At 42.5% G+C, this 17,881-nt stretch overlaps 1 protein-coding gene across 2 annotated transcripts in view; it reads left to right on the top strand.

Moving 5' to 3' along the window:
• The window catches only part of EPHA4 (EPH receptor A4), a 130,284-nt gene that overhangs the window by 93,929 nt on the left and 18,474 nt on the right, over positions 1 to 17,881 (top strand). For both annotated transcript variants that reach the window (XR_003899795.1, XM_029911146.1), the window contains exons 6-11: positions 4,540 to 4,664; positions 5,762 to 5,921; positions 7,156 to 7,267; positions 14,579 to 14,637; positions 16,590 to 16,703; positions 16,920 to 17,105. Coding sequence is in view for 1 of the 2 variants with exons in the window: in XM_029911146.1 (XP_029767006.1) it covers positions 4,540 to 4,664; positions 5,762 to 5,921; positions 7,156 to 7,267; positions 14,579 to 14,637; positions 16,590 to 16,703; positions 16,920 to 17,105 (756 nt within the window). In the remaining variant the exon portion in view is untranslated. The remainder of the gene's footprint in view (positions 1 to 4,539; positions 4,665 to 5,761; positions 5,922 to 7,155; positions 7,268 to 14,578; positions 14,638 to 16,589; positions 16,704 to 16,919; positions 17,106 to 17,881) is intronic.

Here is a 17,881-nt window from a genome sequence, read left to right as displayed (position 1 = left end):
GGTGATAGCTAGGGGATTCTTCATGATGGCTCCTCTCCCCCTCTGTTCTTTTCCACCCCTTTATATATCTTTTGCATAAGGCGGGAACCCTTTGTCCTTCTGGGTTTCCACCCCCACCCCCCACCCCCCGGAAAAGCACCAGGTTAAAGATGGATTCCAGTTCAGGTGACATGATCACATGTCACTGCAAGACTTCATTGCCCACTTGCACACACATATACAGGAAGACTAACAGGTAAACACAGCCATCTGCAGACAATGGTCCTTGTTAATGGGAGTCATCAAGATTCCAAACCATCATTAATGGCCCACACTTTACATATATTACAATAGGCCCTCAGAGTTATATTTCATATTTCTAGTTTTAGATACAAGAGTGGTACATTTATACAAATAGGATGATCACACTCAGTAGATTATGAGCTTTGTAATGATACCTTACAAGAGACCTTTTGCACGAAGCATATCCCAGTTGCATTATATTCACTTATCATCAAATCTTTATAAAACTATCCCAGTTACATTATATTCACTTATTATCATGTTTTTATAAAACCATATAGACTGCACAACGTCACAGACATTTAAAAAATAAAGGGAGGTGGGTGGAGGGAAGTAGCATTGGAATTCCATTCCACTGCGCAGAGAGTTATCTCATTTGTATTATTGCTCTTTGTATCTTGTTTATAAATCAGTGGGAATAAATCACCAATATAGCATCTAAATTAAGAAGAGAGAGTGGAAGGGTTAGCCAGAATAGAGGTAAAGAAAGGATAGCAGGGAAAGAATTGCAAAAAACTCTTTTGACTCCTTCATATCCCACCTCTACACACACATCTGTGAAACTATATCAAATGACCCAAACTTCTCTGTTATCCTGTTTGGTCAAGTTATTCTTATTAGGCCTGGAGGCATTGTCTACATTACAACATTTTAGCCTGTTCAAACATGCTTGTGAAGAGTCTGTCTCTCTAAGATACTTCTAATGCCCCCTATCACTATAGCGTCTGAGCACCTCACAAACTTTATTTATTATCATCACACAGCTGTGAGCTATCCCCATTGTACAGATGGGGAGCTGAGGCACATTCAGTTGCCCAAAGTTGCACAGGAAGTCAGTGGCGGAGCAGAGAAAGGAACCCAGGTCTCCCAAATCCTAGGCTAGTCCCAAAACCAGGGGACTATCCTACATCTCCATAGGATCCTTTGTCAAGTTTACTACAATTAGCTGACACAATGCATTCTTAGTTGCCTGGGTTCTAATCATGATTAGCTGATGTGCTACTGAACACAATTTGTCCTGGTATGCACTAATTGTTTGGTCATTGCCAGCATTGTGTCCGACTTGGTAATGTGGATGACAAGCCCTAGGATGACCCAAACTCCAATTTTCTCAAAAAAGGCATCCTTATAGCCGTAACTCTTTATGGGCCAAAAGGTGGGCCCTGCACAAAGCCTAAGAAAATGGCTGTGTTCGGGAGAGTTGAGTGGGGTTCAGTGTGGGAAGAAACATTTCCAGCTTCCCCAAGCAGCGGGCTATAGTAGTCCCTGTGACTGTTGAAGCCACCACTTACACAGGAGCAAGGGTGATCAGCCAGTGGATCCACACGACAACAGATCCACCAGATCCTCCCCAAAGACACCGCCCTTTACTTATTCACAGCTCTACAACACACAAGGGGGTGTGGAACCCCTGCAAGGGGTCCCCGCATTCTGGCATTCCATGCAACACCAGTACTACACGTGCTCAGGGCTTTCCACGCAGAGTGTGGAGGAGCAGGATATGCCCCCAAAGGGAGATTCTGGAGAGGCCCTGGAAAAGCAAAGCTCCACCCTCATAAAGGAGACTGTGGTGACCAACACTTGAGTCTGGGCTGTTAGGTTTTCTATGCACTGATAGGATTGGAAATATTTCATTTCATAGTATTAACACAATGAAGGCTGGATGAAGGGTTAAGTAGAATTAAGCTGTATCATGCTCAACATATAACCAGTAAGGAACAAGAGGGTGAAAGTAGGGTGCAACTTTTAGCTTAATTCATAGAAAATAGAGATAGAAATGAACTATTAGGGTATCTAGCCCATCCGTACTTGTTTTAGCGCCAGGTTGTTCTCTTCAGTATGTCGAAATGCATGAGAGTAAGTGAACAATTTTTGAGATATAATGTGGACAGGTGGAAAAACATTTGCTAACCCATAGGGACTGAATGCTCTAAGTAAAGAGGAGATCAGTGTGTATTCATGTGCCGGGAATAACCATTTTACTGCAGAGCTAAACCAGATTGTCTTGTATTTCTGTAGCTCACCATTGCATGGAAAGAGTTCTTTATATTCCAATATCTAGGCCTGGAGAAATGAAATAGAAGAGTGGGGCCATTAGAACAATAATGAGGGAGGGAAACCATAAAGTGAACAAATTTTCTATCTGAGATTGCTGGGGTCAGATCGGAATAAGTGACAGATTCCCTGTGAAAGAATGGCATCTCTGCCTTCTGCATGGCACTGGTTAACTAAGCAGGTTTCTCTCTGGTTGGGTTATTGCTAATCTGCTGTGTGTGTGTGCGCACACAGAAAATGAACCTGATTTCCATTTTATTAGCTAAGCAGTGATGTTACTGCAGAGCAAAGGGAATAAAATGTGCCCTTGGTTTAGAAGCCACTGGGTTATCAAGCAGGAGAGTTGCATTACCAATCCCAGTCATGTCACATCTATAACTTGATGGAACACACCTGAATCCTCCCTGTTGGTTTATGTTTATAGTCTCCTCTGTCATCTAGTATCTGTCTGTGCACATGAGACACAGAGACAGACAGACAGAGAGAAAGGGTCTGGAGGCATTTCTAACAGAGATGCCAAGCTGTCAAATAATAAATCAGGAAGAGGCTCCCTGATGGCTTCACTTCAGCAAGAAGACTCCCTTTTGTGACTATGTGTGTGGTGCCTACTGGTTATTTTCACTCCCATCCGAGCTGTCTGATACGGTCAAGTAGGTTTGAAGCTTTCACGTTCAATTTTCCCTTCATTTACTGTGACTATTTTATTTCTCTGTCTTTCTCTGTAGTTTTCAGGGATACACATTACATCCTCCTTTCTCTTTTGACTACTTTCATGGATCTTCATCCCAGAGTTAAAAAAATAAAAATAAAAATCTGTACTTTTCTAGGGTTTCAGGGACAAAAGAGGAAATACATTCAATTTAGGAAGACCTCTAATCTCTGGTTATACAGAACGGCTTTGTTAGATAAGATTAAAAATTTCCTGAATGTCCCTCTTCATCCCGGGAGACCCCACCATTTGTATCAGCTATTGTCAGTAGTGGCAGGGCTTGATAACAGCTGGCTAGAGACGTGACCACACAGCAACACAACAAGAACCAGGCAGCCTGGTTCATAAATCTTCAGCAAACCCATTCCCCCAGCAGAGCTGTGAATCTGTTACTGTCATAGTCCCAGGGAAAATGCTTTGTCCTCCAACAAGTCAAAAACTGAACTTCAGCACTATCAAGGGCCCAATTGAAGTGCACATTGAGAAATATTCCATTGTCTTTTTAATTGTAGCCCTTATTATTGAACAAGGATGTAAATTTGAGTTGAATTTTGTTGGATACATGGCTAATTTTCCAAAATCATGTTTCCTTTCTGCCCTGTCAGTGGAATTGGAAGTGTATGGTACTGTAATCCAACTGTAACTAGCTATCATTTTTATATAGGGACAGTTACCATTGGAGTCTTATTCACAGTACACCAGATTCTGATGTCTTCTTCATGGTGGGTAGCACCTGGCTCCCCAAGTAGTCCCATAAAAGTCAGAATCTGACCATCTGGAGTAAGCCCATTGACTTCAGTTGGACTACTTACAAACTATGGTACTTCACAGCATGAGTTAGGGTGGCAGAAACCTTGCCTATATATTTGAGATGCAAGTATCCCAGTGTTCATGGGAGAAGCTGAATTTGTACACAGTGGGCCCAGTTGTGCTCTCACTGAAGCAAAAGTCCCTCAACTTCAGAGGGACCAGGACTGATCCAAAGGTCAATATCCCATTTCTTATAATGTTAATAGCTAGTGAAATGACAGCAGTTAATACTGGAAGGTGAATAGGTGGAATTGCTATAGAGCCAGAACTAACAATTCCAAGGCCTCATGCAGCACATTTAGTAAAGTTCAGAAATGAGCCAACATCTTCTAGTATGTTAGCCTCTTACAGGGCTTTGGCTCTAGGCATGGTATAACATGACAGTACTTGGACCACCATGCTGTTACTTCAGAGACTCCCGCTCTAGTATGGACTAGAATCCAAGATTGGGCTTGTTAGAGAATCTTTCTTTAAGAATAAAAGCTCACTGTGCTGTAGGTAATAGCAGCAAAAATAGCAGCCTTATGCGCAAACACAAGTCTTTTCTTCAAGAGACGTTTTAATTCCCGGCAGTGCTATAGATTCACAAAGCCCATTGAGTAGGAAAGCTACAATTAAAAATACACGATCCTCATTTAAAAATAAAATATTGCTAATATACAGTTTTTCTTTTTTCTTGTCAGCTCCGTCTCCAGTTGCTTTGATCCAGGCTAAAGAAATAACAAGGCACAGCGTTGCATTGGCCTGGCTGGAACCTGACAGGCCGAATGGAGTCATCTTGGAATATGAAGTCAAATATTATGAGAAGGTATTACTCAAAATGATCAGATGAGGTTTGTTTCCATTACAGCCATTCCCAGATAGGATCTCATTATCGGGACCAAATAGGTTTGGTTTCATAATCATAACCAATTAGGGATTTCATACACTTGAACAGTTACACTGAATAATGAGAATAATATACTGCACTCTGCTCTAACAGTGTATTTGGGTTTTTCTTTTTTTTCTCCCTTAGAACCAGGTTTTTACAGCGAGCATATTTATAATGAGAATCAATATAGCTGAGAAGTAGTGATACATTAGCCTTACGTCAGAGATAGAAGTGTAATAATGAAGTATGTAACACAGTAATAATAATAAGATCTGTTTAAGTCGATGGCTTCTGCTTAGAGTGATGGTGTGGGTTTGATGGCTTTTAATAGAAAATAAGGAAAAGAAAATTACATTCTTCAGCCTTTCCAAGTTATAGAGAGACATTATTTCTACAAAATAATTTGTCTCTCCTCAAGTACAGAACTATGAAAAGAGCTATTTTCTTTCAAGGTTGCCTGAAAAATGAACAATTACCTTTTCTTTCTCTCTCTCTTTTTTCTTTTTTTAAAGGTAATCGCTTATTTGCCTCCCTAATAAAGCCAGAAAAGGGCAGCTGATTTTCACTGAAACTAGATTACAACATTTTCTGACACATTTTCCAGCCTGAAATAGACTTTAAGGCATGGGCTTTCTGGCAGACATTTCCCAAGGGTTTCTTGGATATGTAGCTCCTGGCTGGAAGAGGGGAAAAAGAAAGAGTGAGCAAGAATAAAATGTTATTTGTTCATCAGCAGGATCATGATTGAAGACCTGGCTACTTTCCAGAGAATTTTCCCGTTCGATTTCTGAAACAGTCATTGATACCTGAACATTAGACCCACCATCCCCATCATCCTTTCTGGCCATCCCCAAGACCCCCTTTAAAACCCAGTACTAGTAAGGGTAACAACAAAAACCATTTTAGGGATCTTTTGAAAAGTCAATTGCTATTAGTCATAGCCTCAGACAGATTTGGCAGTGAACTGGGGTCCAGGGTTCACTGTGCAGGGAGACATTTTTGTGTGCCTCACCCCTGTGCTCTGATGCTCCTAGGACCAAAATGAGCGCAGCTATCGCATTGTGAAGACAGCTGCCAGGAACACAGATATCAAAGGCCTGAACCCTTTGACTTCATACGTGTTTCATGTGCGAGCCAGGACAGCAGCGGGATATGGGGACTTCAGTGGGCCATTTGAGTTCACGACTAACACAGGTAACAACATGTGCATCATTGGCGGAAGGCTGACAGTAGATACATTCCTTCCCCCATTTTTTTCTTTCTTTCTTTACTCTACTCAGATTATACTGAATTTGACTGAGCTGCTCATTGGGAGTTTGACTTCATTTATTCACTTGAATGTGGCATCCATATTGTGCCATACTCCTGCATGGCACTATGATTTGTAAAAATGGCTGTTGACTGCCATTTCCACTATTGTTTCTCTGATCCGGCCTTAGTAAATGTGACACAGTTATTTGGACGTGCTGCATACTGGATGCAAGATACTTACAAATCTTAATGAAGAAATCTGAATGTGGTATGGTAGAAGTACACACTATAAATGCTCTGAAGTTTTTTCTCTCATTGATTCATGGAGATTTATAGTCTCAACTTCCTTTAATGCTAATATGAATTATTTGCATAAATTTCCAGTGTGTCTCATCTAGAGAAGGATAAACCCCAATTACTCTCCTTTTTTAATGCACTCTCCTTTTTTTATATGAATCAGTGAGGTATGTTGTGTGTGTCTTCTTGCTTTTGTGTTTTCTCTTACACAGTTTTGCAAAGGGAGGCATTTGTAGATTGTGCTATCTCTGGGTAGGTTCTCACTTGTTTAAGTCAAGGTAACATGTAATAGTCCACAAAAATGTGAATGGAGTGTTTGCTTCCTAAGACAGCGGAAGGAAGAGGATATGACCGAACATGTTTCTTTAATTTCCATTATGCAGGTCTGTTTAAATCACTTCAGGTCACGTCACTCTGTGTTAACTTCCCTCAGGCATGGCATGCGAAAACTTAAAATAGTCAATCCACCAGGCAGAGGGAAGACATTTTAAAAACAACTTGCTCTGTTTGTGTCAGTGAGGAATGAGCATCTGGTCCATTAAAAAAAAATAAAGTAAACTGGGAAGCAATTCAGTGGGCAATAAAATAGGCATTATACCCTCTGACTGAGAATGGAGGGGCGAAGGAGAGGAAGTCCTTGTTCTCAGCAAGTTGAAGTTCCCCAAACCATTATCAAACATAATGTCTTTAACTAATTAGGGCCCTCCTGGAAAATTATGTTGAATGAATACATAATGAATGCCTGAGACTGGCTTTGAGTAATACCCTGAACTGCTCTGCAAACCAGAACACAGCACTAAGTGTTGCTCATGACAATTTTGTACTGTAGGTGGCTGTGCCCTGGGTGTGTGATATTAACTGATGTCTTCTCTGTCTCTAGTTCCTTCCCCCATCATTGGTGATGGTACCAATCCCACAGTGCTTCTTGTCTCAGTGGCTGGCAGTGTTGTTCTCGTGGTCATTCTCATTGCTGCTTTTGTCATCAGCAGGAGGTAAGAACTTAAGCCTCTCTCTCTCCCTCTCTCTTTCATAAGGGAGCTTTTTGTCTCCTCCAAACAAAGCTGAATTCTTTGATTAGCATCATAAACAGTGCATTTGCATTACAAGCCCTCTCCCATGTAGCTTTGATCTTCTCAGCATTAGTACCACAGCAGTATGTAATGTAATGGTAATAGTTCCAGCGCTATTTGCCCTTCAGATGCAAAGCTGATTTCTGTAACTGGGATCAAGAAACAAGCCAACTGGAGAGCTGTGGATATTGTAATTTGTTGTTGAGTTTAATGAGTCTGAGTACAGGGGATTTTCTTGGGTTGGCTTGTTATATGCAGGGGAAGGAAAGCAGTACTGCAGTGAAGTAACGTGCATGGAGAACCTCAAACAGTCTTGCTTGGGTGTTTTTGGTTTTTGGTTTTAATACCCCCGGTTGTCTGTACATGTCTACATCAGCCATTGGGGTAGTTCTTCCATTGTGGGGAAGAAAGGCACTAAAGAGAAGCCATAGGCACTCAATACTTTGTTATAGTAACACACCAGATTGGGTCCTTCGCTTACATTGTCAGGCAGAACTATAATCTCCCATCAAGCACCCGCTTCTGTCCCCAAAACAAGGTTTACCCCTCAGAAAAATCACTACATAATCTCATATCAGAGAGGAGAGAATACAAGTTGGCCCACTCTCCATAGTAGGGTCTGACTGCATTAGCTATAAATGGGCACAACTTCCTTTTGATTTACTCTTTCACTTCAAATCATCTTAAAAAGAGCAGTTAAATCAGTGTGATTATAATATCTGGTAAGTAGTCATGCATTGTAATGGCTTTCTGTGGGTGTTCAGCTCAAAGCATCCGTGCTGGCAAGAAAAAAGAGGAAAAGAACATATGAAAATGTAATGCAGAGAGACAGGTTTATTAAAAGCCATTGCAACAGAAAATAGCATCACCAGGGCTTGATGACTTAATCTCCTCTCTGCTTTTATTGATCACTTTATTATTTAAAGCCAGATTGATAGCAGGATACATTGGATTTCTAATTATGAGTCGCCACCTTGGAGAATTGAGCCTGTCGAGTTGTTCTGAGATGATTCCTTCCCCACCTCCCCCAATAAAAAAAAAAAGTCACTTCTCAAGGCTGATAAACATGGCTTGGTGATTGGCCCTCAATGGATCACTTTTTAGAAAATGAAATGTCAACCCCGTGCCCTAGTATTGATTCTCTTTAGTATCGGCCATAAAGCTGTCAAAGGAAAGGCTGCCTGGAGCCTGGTAGCTGACAGACTCGCTGATGCTGATGCGTACTCAGCCAATTCTTCTCCCCACTCAGGCTGTCTGTTTAGTTATCTCTGCCTAGAAGTGTTTAAATTGGACAAAACACAGATAAAGAGCAGGCTGGTAGCCAGGACCAAAGGCTGGCCTAAGTGCTGGTGGGAATGCAGATAAGTTAGTCAAGTGGCAGTGGGTTCAAAGATGCCCCACACCTCTGCCTCATTGCTAAGGCAGCAAAAACCATGAGGCCCCTTCATGGGATGTTCTGTGAATATCAGTGCATTTAGGATGTTTATCATAGCACTTACCTGCCTACATACATTTAGCTCCAGTAGTTGGGAGTAGCTATTGATAAACAGAGCCCAGTTTTCAAAAGCGGATGCCTTCATGCAGCACCTGAGGCCAGATCTGCACTAGAAACTTTTGCCAGTATGGCCATATTGGTAGGAGAGATGAATTTTTGTGACATTTCTATACCAACAGAAGCCCAAGAGTGGACATTGTTATACCAGCATAAAAGGACTTTTGCCAACATAGCTTATTTTGCTCGCCAAACCGCCTGCACCAGGAAGCTTTGCCAGTGTAGCTACACCAGCAAACCTATTTTAGTGTACACTTGGCCTAAATCTCATAGTTGTGCCATCAGGTGTGCACTTAGGTATACAAACCTCCATTCTGTGCAGTTGTACTCATATCAGTATCCTAATGTGGGATAGGGATATCCATTTAGGGTGTCCACGTCTGAAACTGGGACTAATATTGTCATTTAGCATTAAATCAAATCAGTGCTCAAAAAACCAAAATTCATCTTCACGGCAGAAACTTTCCTAAGGACCCTGCTGTCTCCTACCTCCGGCAGCCCGAGAATATGTTGTTCTCTTCTGTCCCTGGGAGAGTTTGTTAACATTAGGATTAATCCACTTAAGTGTTAGTTTAAACTTGCGTAGATTAAGTCATGTAAATTCATACAGCAAAGGACAGATGGCAGCTTGAGCATTTCTACAAAGCTTTCCTACAAGCACGCCGCTAAATTCAGACTATTTCAAATGTAGCTTTTGGGGAACATTTGAAGCAAGAGGATGAGGCTTTATTTTCAGAAGGGAGTTGAGTGCAGAAAGATGGCTTTTATGAATCCTTTTTTGATTATCTAATGAAATGATTTTTTTTTAACAAATGTGTCATGTAAAGAGGTCTCTTGGCTAGTAGATTGGTTTACCTTCCACTCTCCAAATTTGTTGCAGACACAGCAACAAAACGAAGACAGACTCAGGCATGGAATTATGTGGCAGGCAGCAGCTTTTATTAAACTTTGGCACAGACAAGTACTACCCGCCCACACTCTTCTATACCAGGCATTTAATTGGTTCTAGTGAAGGGGTTACAGGGCTCCTTACCATATAACCTGTAACTTGGGGTAGGCTCTCCTTAGCCTACACCTTCCCCTCCTGGATTCTGCTCTCTCTCTGAGTCCTAGCACCCTTCCCCCCACAACCCTTACAAGGGGGATGGAGGGTGCAGAAGGGTGGGGACCATGAGGGCCACAAGGACTCACCCTGTCCCTTGAGCCCAAAGCCCATCACCAAATTCCAGGTCTTTTACTGTGGGAACTGTTGATTTAAGCCTTTCCTCTGCAGTGGAAAGTGGTCCCAGGTTGTGACGAGTTAACAACCCAACCTTAAGCACTTTCCTACTTAACCCACTGTGGCTTGACGGTACAGCTAGGACAGCGAAAAACTCCCTGGTCCTCTACCACTTGGCCTATGGGAGAAAAAATTCCTTCCTGACCCCTCAAATGGGCGATTAGCCAGACCAGCAGCATCTGTCAGGCCAGGTGCCCATTTCTAGTTCAGGATAGGTAGGGTGGGACTCCTGGAATGGAGCTGAAAGAGGCTCCATATGGCACCCACTCCAGGATAAATCCTGAGAGCTGGGGAATGCTGCTCCCCCCCCCCCCCCCAGCTGGCCAGTGGGTGCCAGAGACTCCCAGGGGGGGAGCTACCTGGTGTCCCTCAGCAACTGTCCCCCTTCACTGCTAGCCCCATCAAATTCCCCCACTCACTGAGGCAGGTGGTGGGCATTTAGCTGAATGAGTTGTCCACCTTTTGCTAATGAGCCTTGGAACACCAGGCTACCTCAGTCATAGCCTTGTGCTCTCCTGGCAGGCAGTATTTTAATCAGAGCAGCTCTTAACCCTCAGCTCCCCTTTTGTTTGTAAATGGTAAAGGTGCCAGCAGCCATGCAGAGGCTGAGAGAGCAGCCCAGAGTGCATGCTGCTTCACCACAATACATACTAATCCCCCCCTTTGTTGTTTGTGGGGTAGGCCTATAGGGAAAAAAGCCCCACCCCTTCTTTATCTCCAAGTCCCACCTGTAGACTTGCCCGCATTTCTAACCCCTGCAGTTTGTGAAAGCTTCTGTATTCTCTTCCTGAACACCGCCCCTATTTAATCACCACCCCTGAAATCCCTATAATTATGGAATTCAAACCTGGGACAAAGGTTTCCTTCTGTCATTCAGGTGAGCTCTATGTGGATGTCAGTTCATGTCCAGATTTCCTCCCTATGGGTCAATGACTGAATAATGAGCTTCCAGGGGTTATTTCCCCCCCCAGGGACAATTGTAGACAGCAGTGTCCCGCCCCAAGCCAAGGAGAAAAGGTCAACAGGTGACAAAGATAGAAGTGGAAGCAGGTAGTTAGTTTGGAAGGTATTATTAAAAGCTAATAAGCTACAATTATATTGCTTGAACAGTAATTCCTGTGTTTCCTTTTACCTGTTATGCGTCCTAGGGTGTTTTGGGCTAGTTTTTGTGTAGGGCTTAGAGGGAAGTTTTTAAACAAGACAAAAAGGATATTTTAATACTTAAGTCACTTTCATGTAACACACATTTGCATTGCATTTCTCACTTCTGCATTTCAGTATTAATTGAATTAGGTTGGAGGGGTCATACATAAAATTCAGAATAACTTTTTTCCTAAATTAGGCTGCATGGTGATCATTTACTTAACTGAAAGCGTTCTATGCATGCACAACAATAGCACTGCTCACATGTTCCTCTCTGCTAAAGGTCAGTTCCTATTATACACTTATAGACATTGGGTCACATTTTGTGCTGACTTTCACCCTATGCAACCCTCTCCCCTCCTCTCCCCTCACTCCCCCCCGTAAATGAGGGCAGAATTTGGTCCCTTGATTCACTGCAACAGTCGGTTCCCAGGCAATGAAAACGGCTTAACTCAGCATTTGGATTTAGAGGGGTTTTTTAATGGTTTCCTTGTATTTGAAAGTATTGGTTTCTAATTGACTTAGCAAAGAAAGAAGTTCACAGGCATTTGTGGCATGTGCAGTCCTTGGTATATGAATGCAGTTCCCAGGACATTATAGGGAGCTGTGAGACCTGGATCAAGGGCAGTGTGGGACTGTTTGGTGTTTTTTCCCCTCAATGTTGTTGGCAAATTATTTAGCATATTGCACGCGATAAACTGTGTTAGAAGAACCTTATGATTGCAAGCACTCAGAAGTTAGGAAATGCCACTTTAGCTACTGGAGAAACAGATAAGCAGATGTAGGTTCTCATCTTCTGTATGGAGAAACACCAAAAGGAGATGAGACGTACTTTGTCAATGCATATCACAGGTATTTGCTGACAGCCTTCAGGAATTCTGAGTTCATTCCAGGCTCTGAAGGGGAGAGTGTTGTGGTAGTCACAGATCCTTCTTTCTGTTCTCCCCAAACGTGACCCCTACCACCCCATCTCCTTCAACCTGCCCCTGTCCTGTCTTTTTGCCACCCCGTCTCCTCAACCCAGTCCCATTCTCCTCTCCAACCTAGTCCTAGTCCCCATTCCTAACGCTTCTCATTCCAATCCCAGTCTCCTTGCCCAGACAGTCCTAGTTTCTCCCTCCAGGGTCCAGGTCCAAGTTTCAGTCTCACCCCTTATCATTCTAGTTGTCTAGCCACTCCAGTCTTCTTCCCCAGGCTCCTCATGTGGTCCATTTCACTCATTTCCTCACTCCCCCTGCCCCCGGGCTACTAGTCCGTCTCTTTACGTAGCCAGTCCCAGTTTCCCCACACATGTTTCTTATCTGAGTTTAGTCCCCCTGGCTTCCAGTCCCAATCTCCTTGCCCAGCCAGTCCCAGTCTGGACTGTTGGAAGTTTCACCATTGATGTCAGTAGGAGCAGCACTTGATCCCATGCTATATAACAATATATATATATATATATATATCCCATGCTATATAACAATATCTAGCTCTGATGTGTAGCACTTTTCATCAGTAGCTGTTACCACTCAAGGAAGAGATCTTGGAGTCATTGTGGATAGCTCTCTGCAAACATCCACTCAATGTGCAGCGGCAGTCAAAAAAGCAAACAGAATGTTGGGAATCATTAAGAAAGGGATAGATAATAAGACAGAAAATATATTGCCCCTATATAAATCCATGGTACGCTCACATCTTGAATACTGCGTGCAGATGTGGTCGCCCCATCTCAAACAAGATATATTGGAATTGGAAAACGTTCAGAAAAGGGCAACAAAAATTTTTAGGGGTATGGAACGGCTTCCATATGAGGAGAGATTAATAAGACTGGGACTTTTTAGCTTGGAAAAGAGATGACTAAGCGGGGATATGATTGAGGTCTATAAAATCATGACTGGTATGGAGAAAGTAAATAAAGAAGTGCTATTTACTCCTTCTCATAACACAAGAACTAGGGGTCACCAAATGAAATTAATAGTCAGCAAGTTTAAAAAAAACAAAAGGAAGTTTTTTTTTCCCCACACAACGCACGGTCAACCTGTGGAACTCCTTGCCAGAGGATGATGTGAAGGCCAAGACTATAACAGGGTTCAAAAAAGAACTAAATTCATGGAGGATCGGTCCATCAATGACTATTAGCTAGGATGGGCAGGGATGGTGTCCCTAGTTTCTTTTTTCCAGAAGCTGAGAATGAGCGACAGGGAATGGATCACTTGATGATTACCCATTCTGTTCATTCCCTCTGAGGCACCTGGCACTGGCCACTGTCAGAAGACAGGATACTGGGCTAGATGGACCTTTGGTCTGACCCACTATGGCTGTACTTATGTTCAGATGTAGTAGGTCTCAAGAGTGTTTTACAAAGGAGGTCAGTATCATGAGGTCAGAGATTAGGAGGCCCATAGAGGAGCAAGCAAATGGAGTAGTTGGGCAGCAACAACCCCCAGTTCTGGGTTCCTTTGACTTTTGATCTGGCTCTGTACTTTTCAACTCTCCCCCGCTGTTTATAATGGGCCAAACCAAACCTTAGATCCAAACTTGGCAGCTTTCGGTATAAAAGTCCTCACTACAGAGATGTTTCTGGTATTAACTTCTCTCAAATCCACACAAACTTTGATGCTTAAAGCTAAACTCAATGCCTTTTTAAAATTAAAGACATAAATAATATAAATGGTTGTGTGTTTATGTGTAGAAATAAAAATATATAAACTTAATATGCTGTACCACCTATCATATTAATATTCACAGATGTGTAGACTGAAAGGGCTTGCTTTTTAAATTCCACCTCTAATTTTGTGCAATTAGAGTGGGTACAAAGGCTAGTATTTAGATGTCCGCCTGATTGTGCTTGCAAATCAATCAGTTAGACATCTAAATGTTAGCATTTGCATCCACATTTAATTATGCTAAAAAAACTGGAGGCCTAATTGGGTCCCCTTTCAAAATTTGGCTTCAGAATTACAAAGATCTGTGTTTTAAAGAAAAGTAGCCGCAAAACAAACCTCCTTCTTTTTCTTGAATGGAAAGATGTAAATTCGAGTTTTTGTGTTTCCCTTGGTAAGTTTGTTGATGACAGGAGCACCTAGAGCTGTGTAAGGAATCCAGCTTCTTGCATTTCTGTTGGTTATAAATTAGGTCATCAACCGTTGTAGGACAAACCCAGAACATAGGTCTTGTCAGGTACAGCAATTCAAGTCTTGGCAGGTCAAGAAGATTCTGAGTTCATCTCCTAAATTAAGAGATTTATTTTGAATTGTAATGCTCTTTTTCATCCTGACAGACGCAGTAAGTACAGTAAGGCTAAGCAAGAGGCAGATGAGGAGAAACATTTGAATCAAGGTAAAAGGCAGTGGTGCTTGTTTTTTTTGATATGGTTCACAAAGCATGTCTGTGTTCTTATGCTTAGAAAATAAAGAATGACATTCCTCTTGAGATGAATATTCCACTGTTTTCCTTGTTTGCAACCCCCTTCTGCCAAAACGAAGCATCTAGTAACTTTGAATGGCAGGCTTTATTCAAAAAACCTTTGGGATTTTTGGGGAGATTTTTTTTCTTCCCTCCCATTCAAAGGTTTGGGTGACCTCTACTTCTGGCTGAAGATGATGGGCATGCTTTTCTGCCCAGTATATGTCAAGGATGCTTCAGGATGGGCCAGAGGAGGAAATGTGAGGCATGCATTCCTTCCTCAGACCTTGTCTACACTACAGGTTACTTCAGTATAACTTACGTCACTCGGGTGTGAATAATCAACACCCCTGAGCGACATAAATTATACCAACCTAAGCCCCGGTTTAGACAGTGCTATGTTGGCAGGAGAGCTTCTCCGCCGACATAGCTACTGCCTCTCACAGAGGCAGGAGCTATTAACCCCCTGGGACAGCTCTCTCCCGTTGGCTTAGAGCAACCCGTGGCACGCATGCCAAAGGCGGTATGCGAGCTGATTTTCAGTGGCACTCACACTGCCCGGGTCCTGGCCACCGGTCCGGGGGGCTCTGCATTTTAATTTAATTTTAAATGAAGCTTCTTAAACATTTTAAAAACCTTGTTTACTTTACATACAACAATAGTTTAGTTATATATTATAGATTTAGAGAAAGAGACCTTCTAAAAACATTAAAATGTATTACTGGCACGCGAAACATTAAATTAGAGTGAATAAATGAAAACTCGGCACCCCACTTCTGAAAGGTTGCCAACCCCTGGCTTAGAGCATCTCCACCACAAGCAGTACAGCGCTGTAGTGTAGATACAGTCTCAGTGATTGAACATGCTGTTGTTTCTAGCTTTATTGAGTAAAGGATCAAGCTTAGGGTCTGAACTCAGAACTCCTCTGGCCCAAAAATGGAAGTTATGCATACTTTATTTTCTGAGGGCATGTTCACACTACAGATTAAAGTTGACCTATGTTAGGTCAACTTACAGCCACCACAGTAATTACTGCAGTGGCTGATGTCCACACTACCCTCCCTCTATTGGTGGTGCACCTCCTTACTAGGAGCGTTTCCACCGACTGAAGAGGGGCAGAGTGGGGGGTTGAGAGCCAGGGATCTCAGTTCCACACAGCTCCCCATCGGGAGCCCAGCTGCCCACCAGGCAGCAGCCCGGGCTTCTTGGCTCCCCATACTCTGCCAGGAGTAAGGTTGGGGGGGCGGGTGTCAGCCACATGGGCTTCTCAGCTCCCTGAGTGGGGAGCTGGGCAGGCACAACCCAGCTGGGAACAGGGAGCCAAGGGCAGCTGGTCTCTAGCTGGAGCATGGAGCTATGAAATTGACAGGATAGCCAACAGCCAATGTAAGGAGCAGTATCTAAACAGACACTGCGCCCCCTAACTACACTGACAGAAGCCCTACCTCTCTCGGAGGTGGAGTTATGTCGGTGTAGTAGGTTATTTACACTGGCGGGACAAGGCTGTAGTATGTACACTGACATAATTAGGTTGACATAAGCTGCCTTGCATTGACCTAACTGTGTAGTGTAAACCAGTCCTAAGTCACAGGGCTGCAGGCAGCTAGTTGGCCTGCTACCGATATCAATGATATATGGAGTTCATTCACTGTCAAAAGCCTGATGCTATGTTTAAATAGATGGGAAATTAAATGTTTGCCTTTAAAAATAAAGCACACTGGAATCTCCTTAAGTCCTTTCTTCTTTATTCAGTCAGTGCCGACATGGTGAATCTTTACTGGACACTTTCTTTGCTGTTGTATGCCATTAAGAATTCGCTCCTTGTATGTTCTGTGCTCAGCAGCATGTAGATCAGTGACATCAAATAAAGCATTTTTGTCTTGCAGGTGTGAGAACATATGTGGATCCTTTTACATATGAGGATCCAAACCAAGCTGTGCGGGAATTTGCCAAAGAAATCGATGCCTCCTGTATAAAGATTGAAAAAGTCATAGGTGTGGGTAAGTTTCAGGACATCTGTATTTGTGCAGTAAATCTGTTTTTGTAATGCATAGCTTTCATTGGTGTTTAGGTACCTTGAGATCTAACTGTCGTTTGTATAACAACTCCCTAAAACAAACAGGACCTTTCAGAAGTGCATTGACAATTACATTTTGGCCACAGAGGGTCACATACGTTTCATGTTCATGGCTGATTGTTTGGTCTTTTTCCTGCAGGTGAATTTGGTGAAGTGTGCAGTGGACGTCTCAAAGTACCAGGAAAGAGAGAGATCTGTGTTGCTATCAAGACTCTGAAAGCTGGGTACACTGACAAACAGAGGAGGGACTTTTTAAGTGAAGCCAGCATCATGGGACAATTTGACCATCCCAACATCATCCATTTGGAAGGCGTAGTTACCAAATGTAAGTAGGTCATTTCTGTGACAAGGCCAGTTTGGAAGTCATTGAGAAATTAAATCTGCATATTTTTTTCCCCTGTTAAGTGACAGATGGAGCAGATCCACTGATAGCTAATAGGAGGAAATCAGTGGAGGACAAGTCATTAATCTTGTTGTCAGCTGTAAATGGGTTTATAGTTTCAACTGATACCCTATCTGCAGGCAGCTTGTGCAAGAGTTTTTAGGGGGAATTAAAACTGCGGTTTTTTTGGTATGCCAGGCAGGCATCTTTCAAACCTTTGCTAGACTGAGCTGCTTGTTACAAGATAGGTGAAGGCAGATGGTAAGCAAAGTATTTTAAATACTTTAAAAAAAAATCAAAACAGAACTACAGTGTCAGTGTGCTTTGAAGTACAAGGCATATCTGTGAGGAGCAGGTCTTTGAAATAAAGTAGTCTTTATTTTAGTATGAGACTTGCATATATGTTGTCTCTGATTTATGACTCTGATAGCTTTGCTTCCATTTACAGTAACACCTGGTCGATTATTTTGTTTAAAACCTGTTAGCATTCACTTAGTATTTGAATTCTGTCTCAATAAGAATATGACAAAGCTCAACAGATGCCGTTTCCAAGCCACAACTGAAATACACCTGCGAGACCCATGTGGGTCTGACTTTATAAAGCACCACTGAGACTGTGTAGTGGAGACGGTTACTGTTTAAGATGGCTGTGCTCCAAATACAATGCATAGAATAGCTGCAGAACAATCTGCAGAGTGCTAAAAGTAGAGGATTCTTTA

This window comes from Terrapene carolina, unplaced genomic scaffold (genome assembly GCF_002925995.2).
Source record: "Terrapene carolina triunguis isolate 2854851 unplaced genomic scaffold, T_m_triunguis-2.0 Scaffold88, whole genome shotgun sequence".
Classification (NCBI taxonomy): domain Eukaryota; kingdom Metazoa; phylum Chordata; order Testudines; family Emydidae; genus Terrapene; species Terrapene triunguis.
This window is presented reverse-complemented; position numbering and strand designations above follow the sequence as displayed.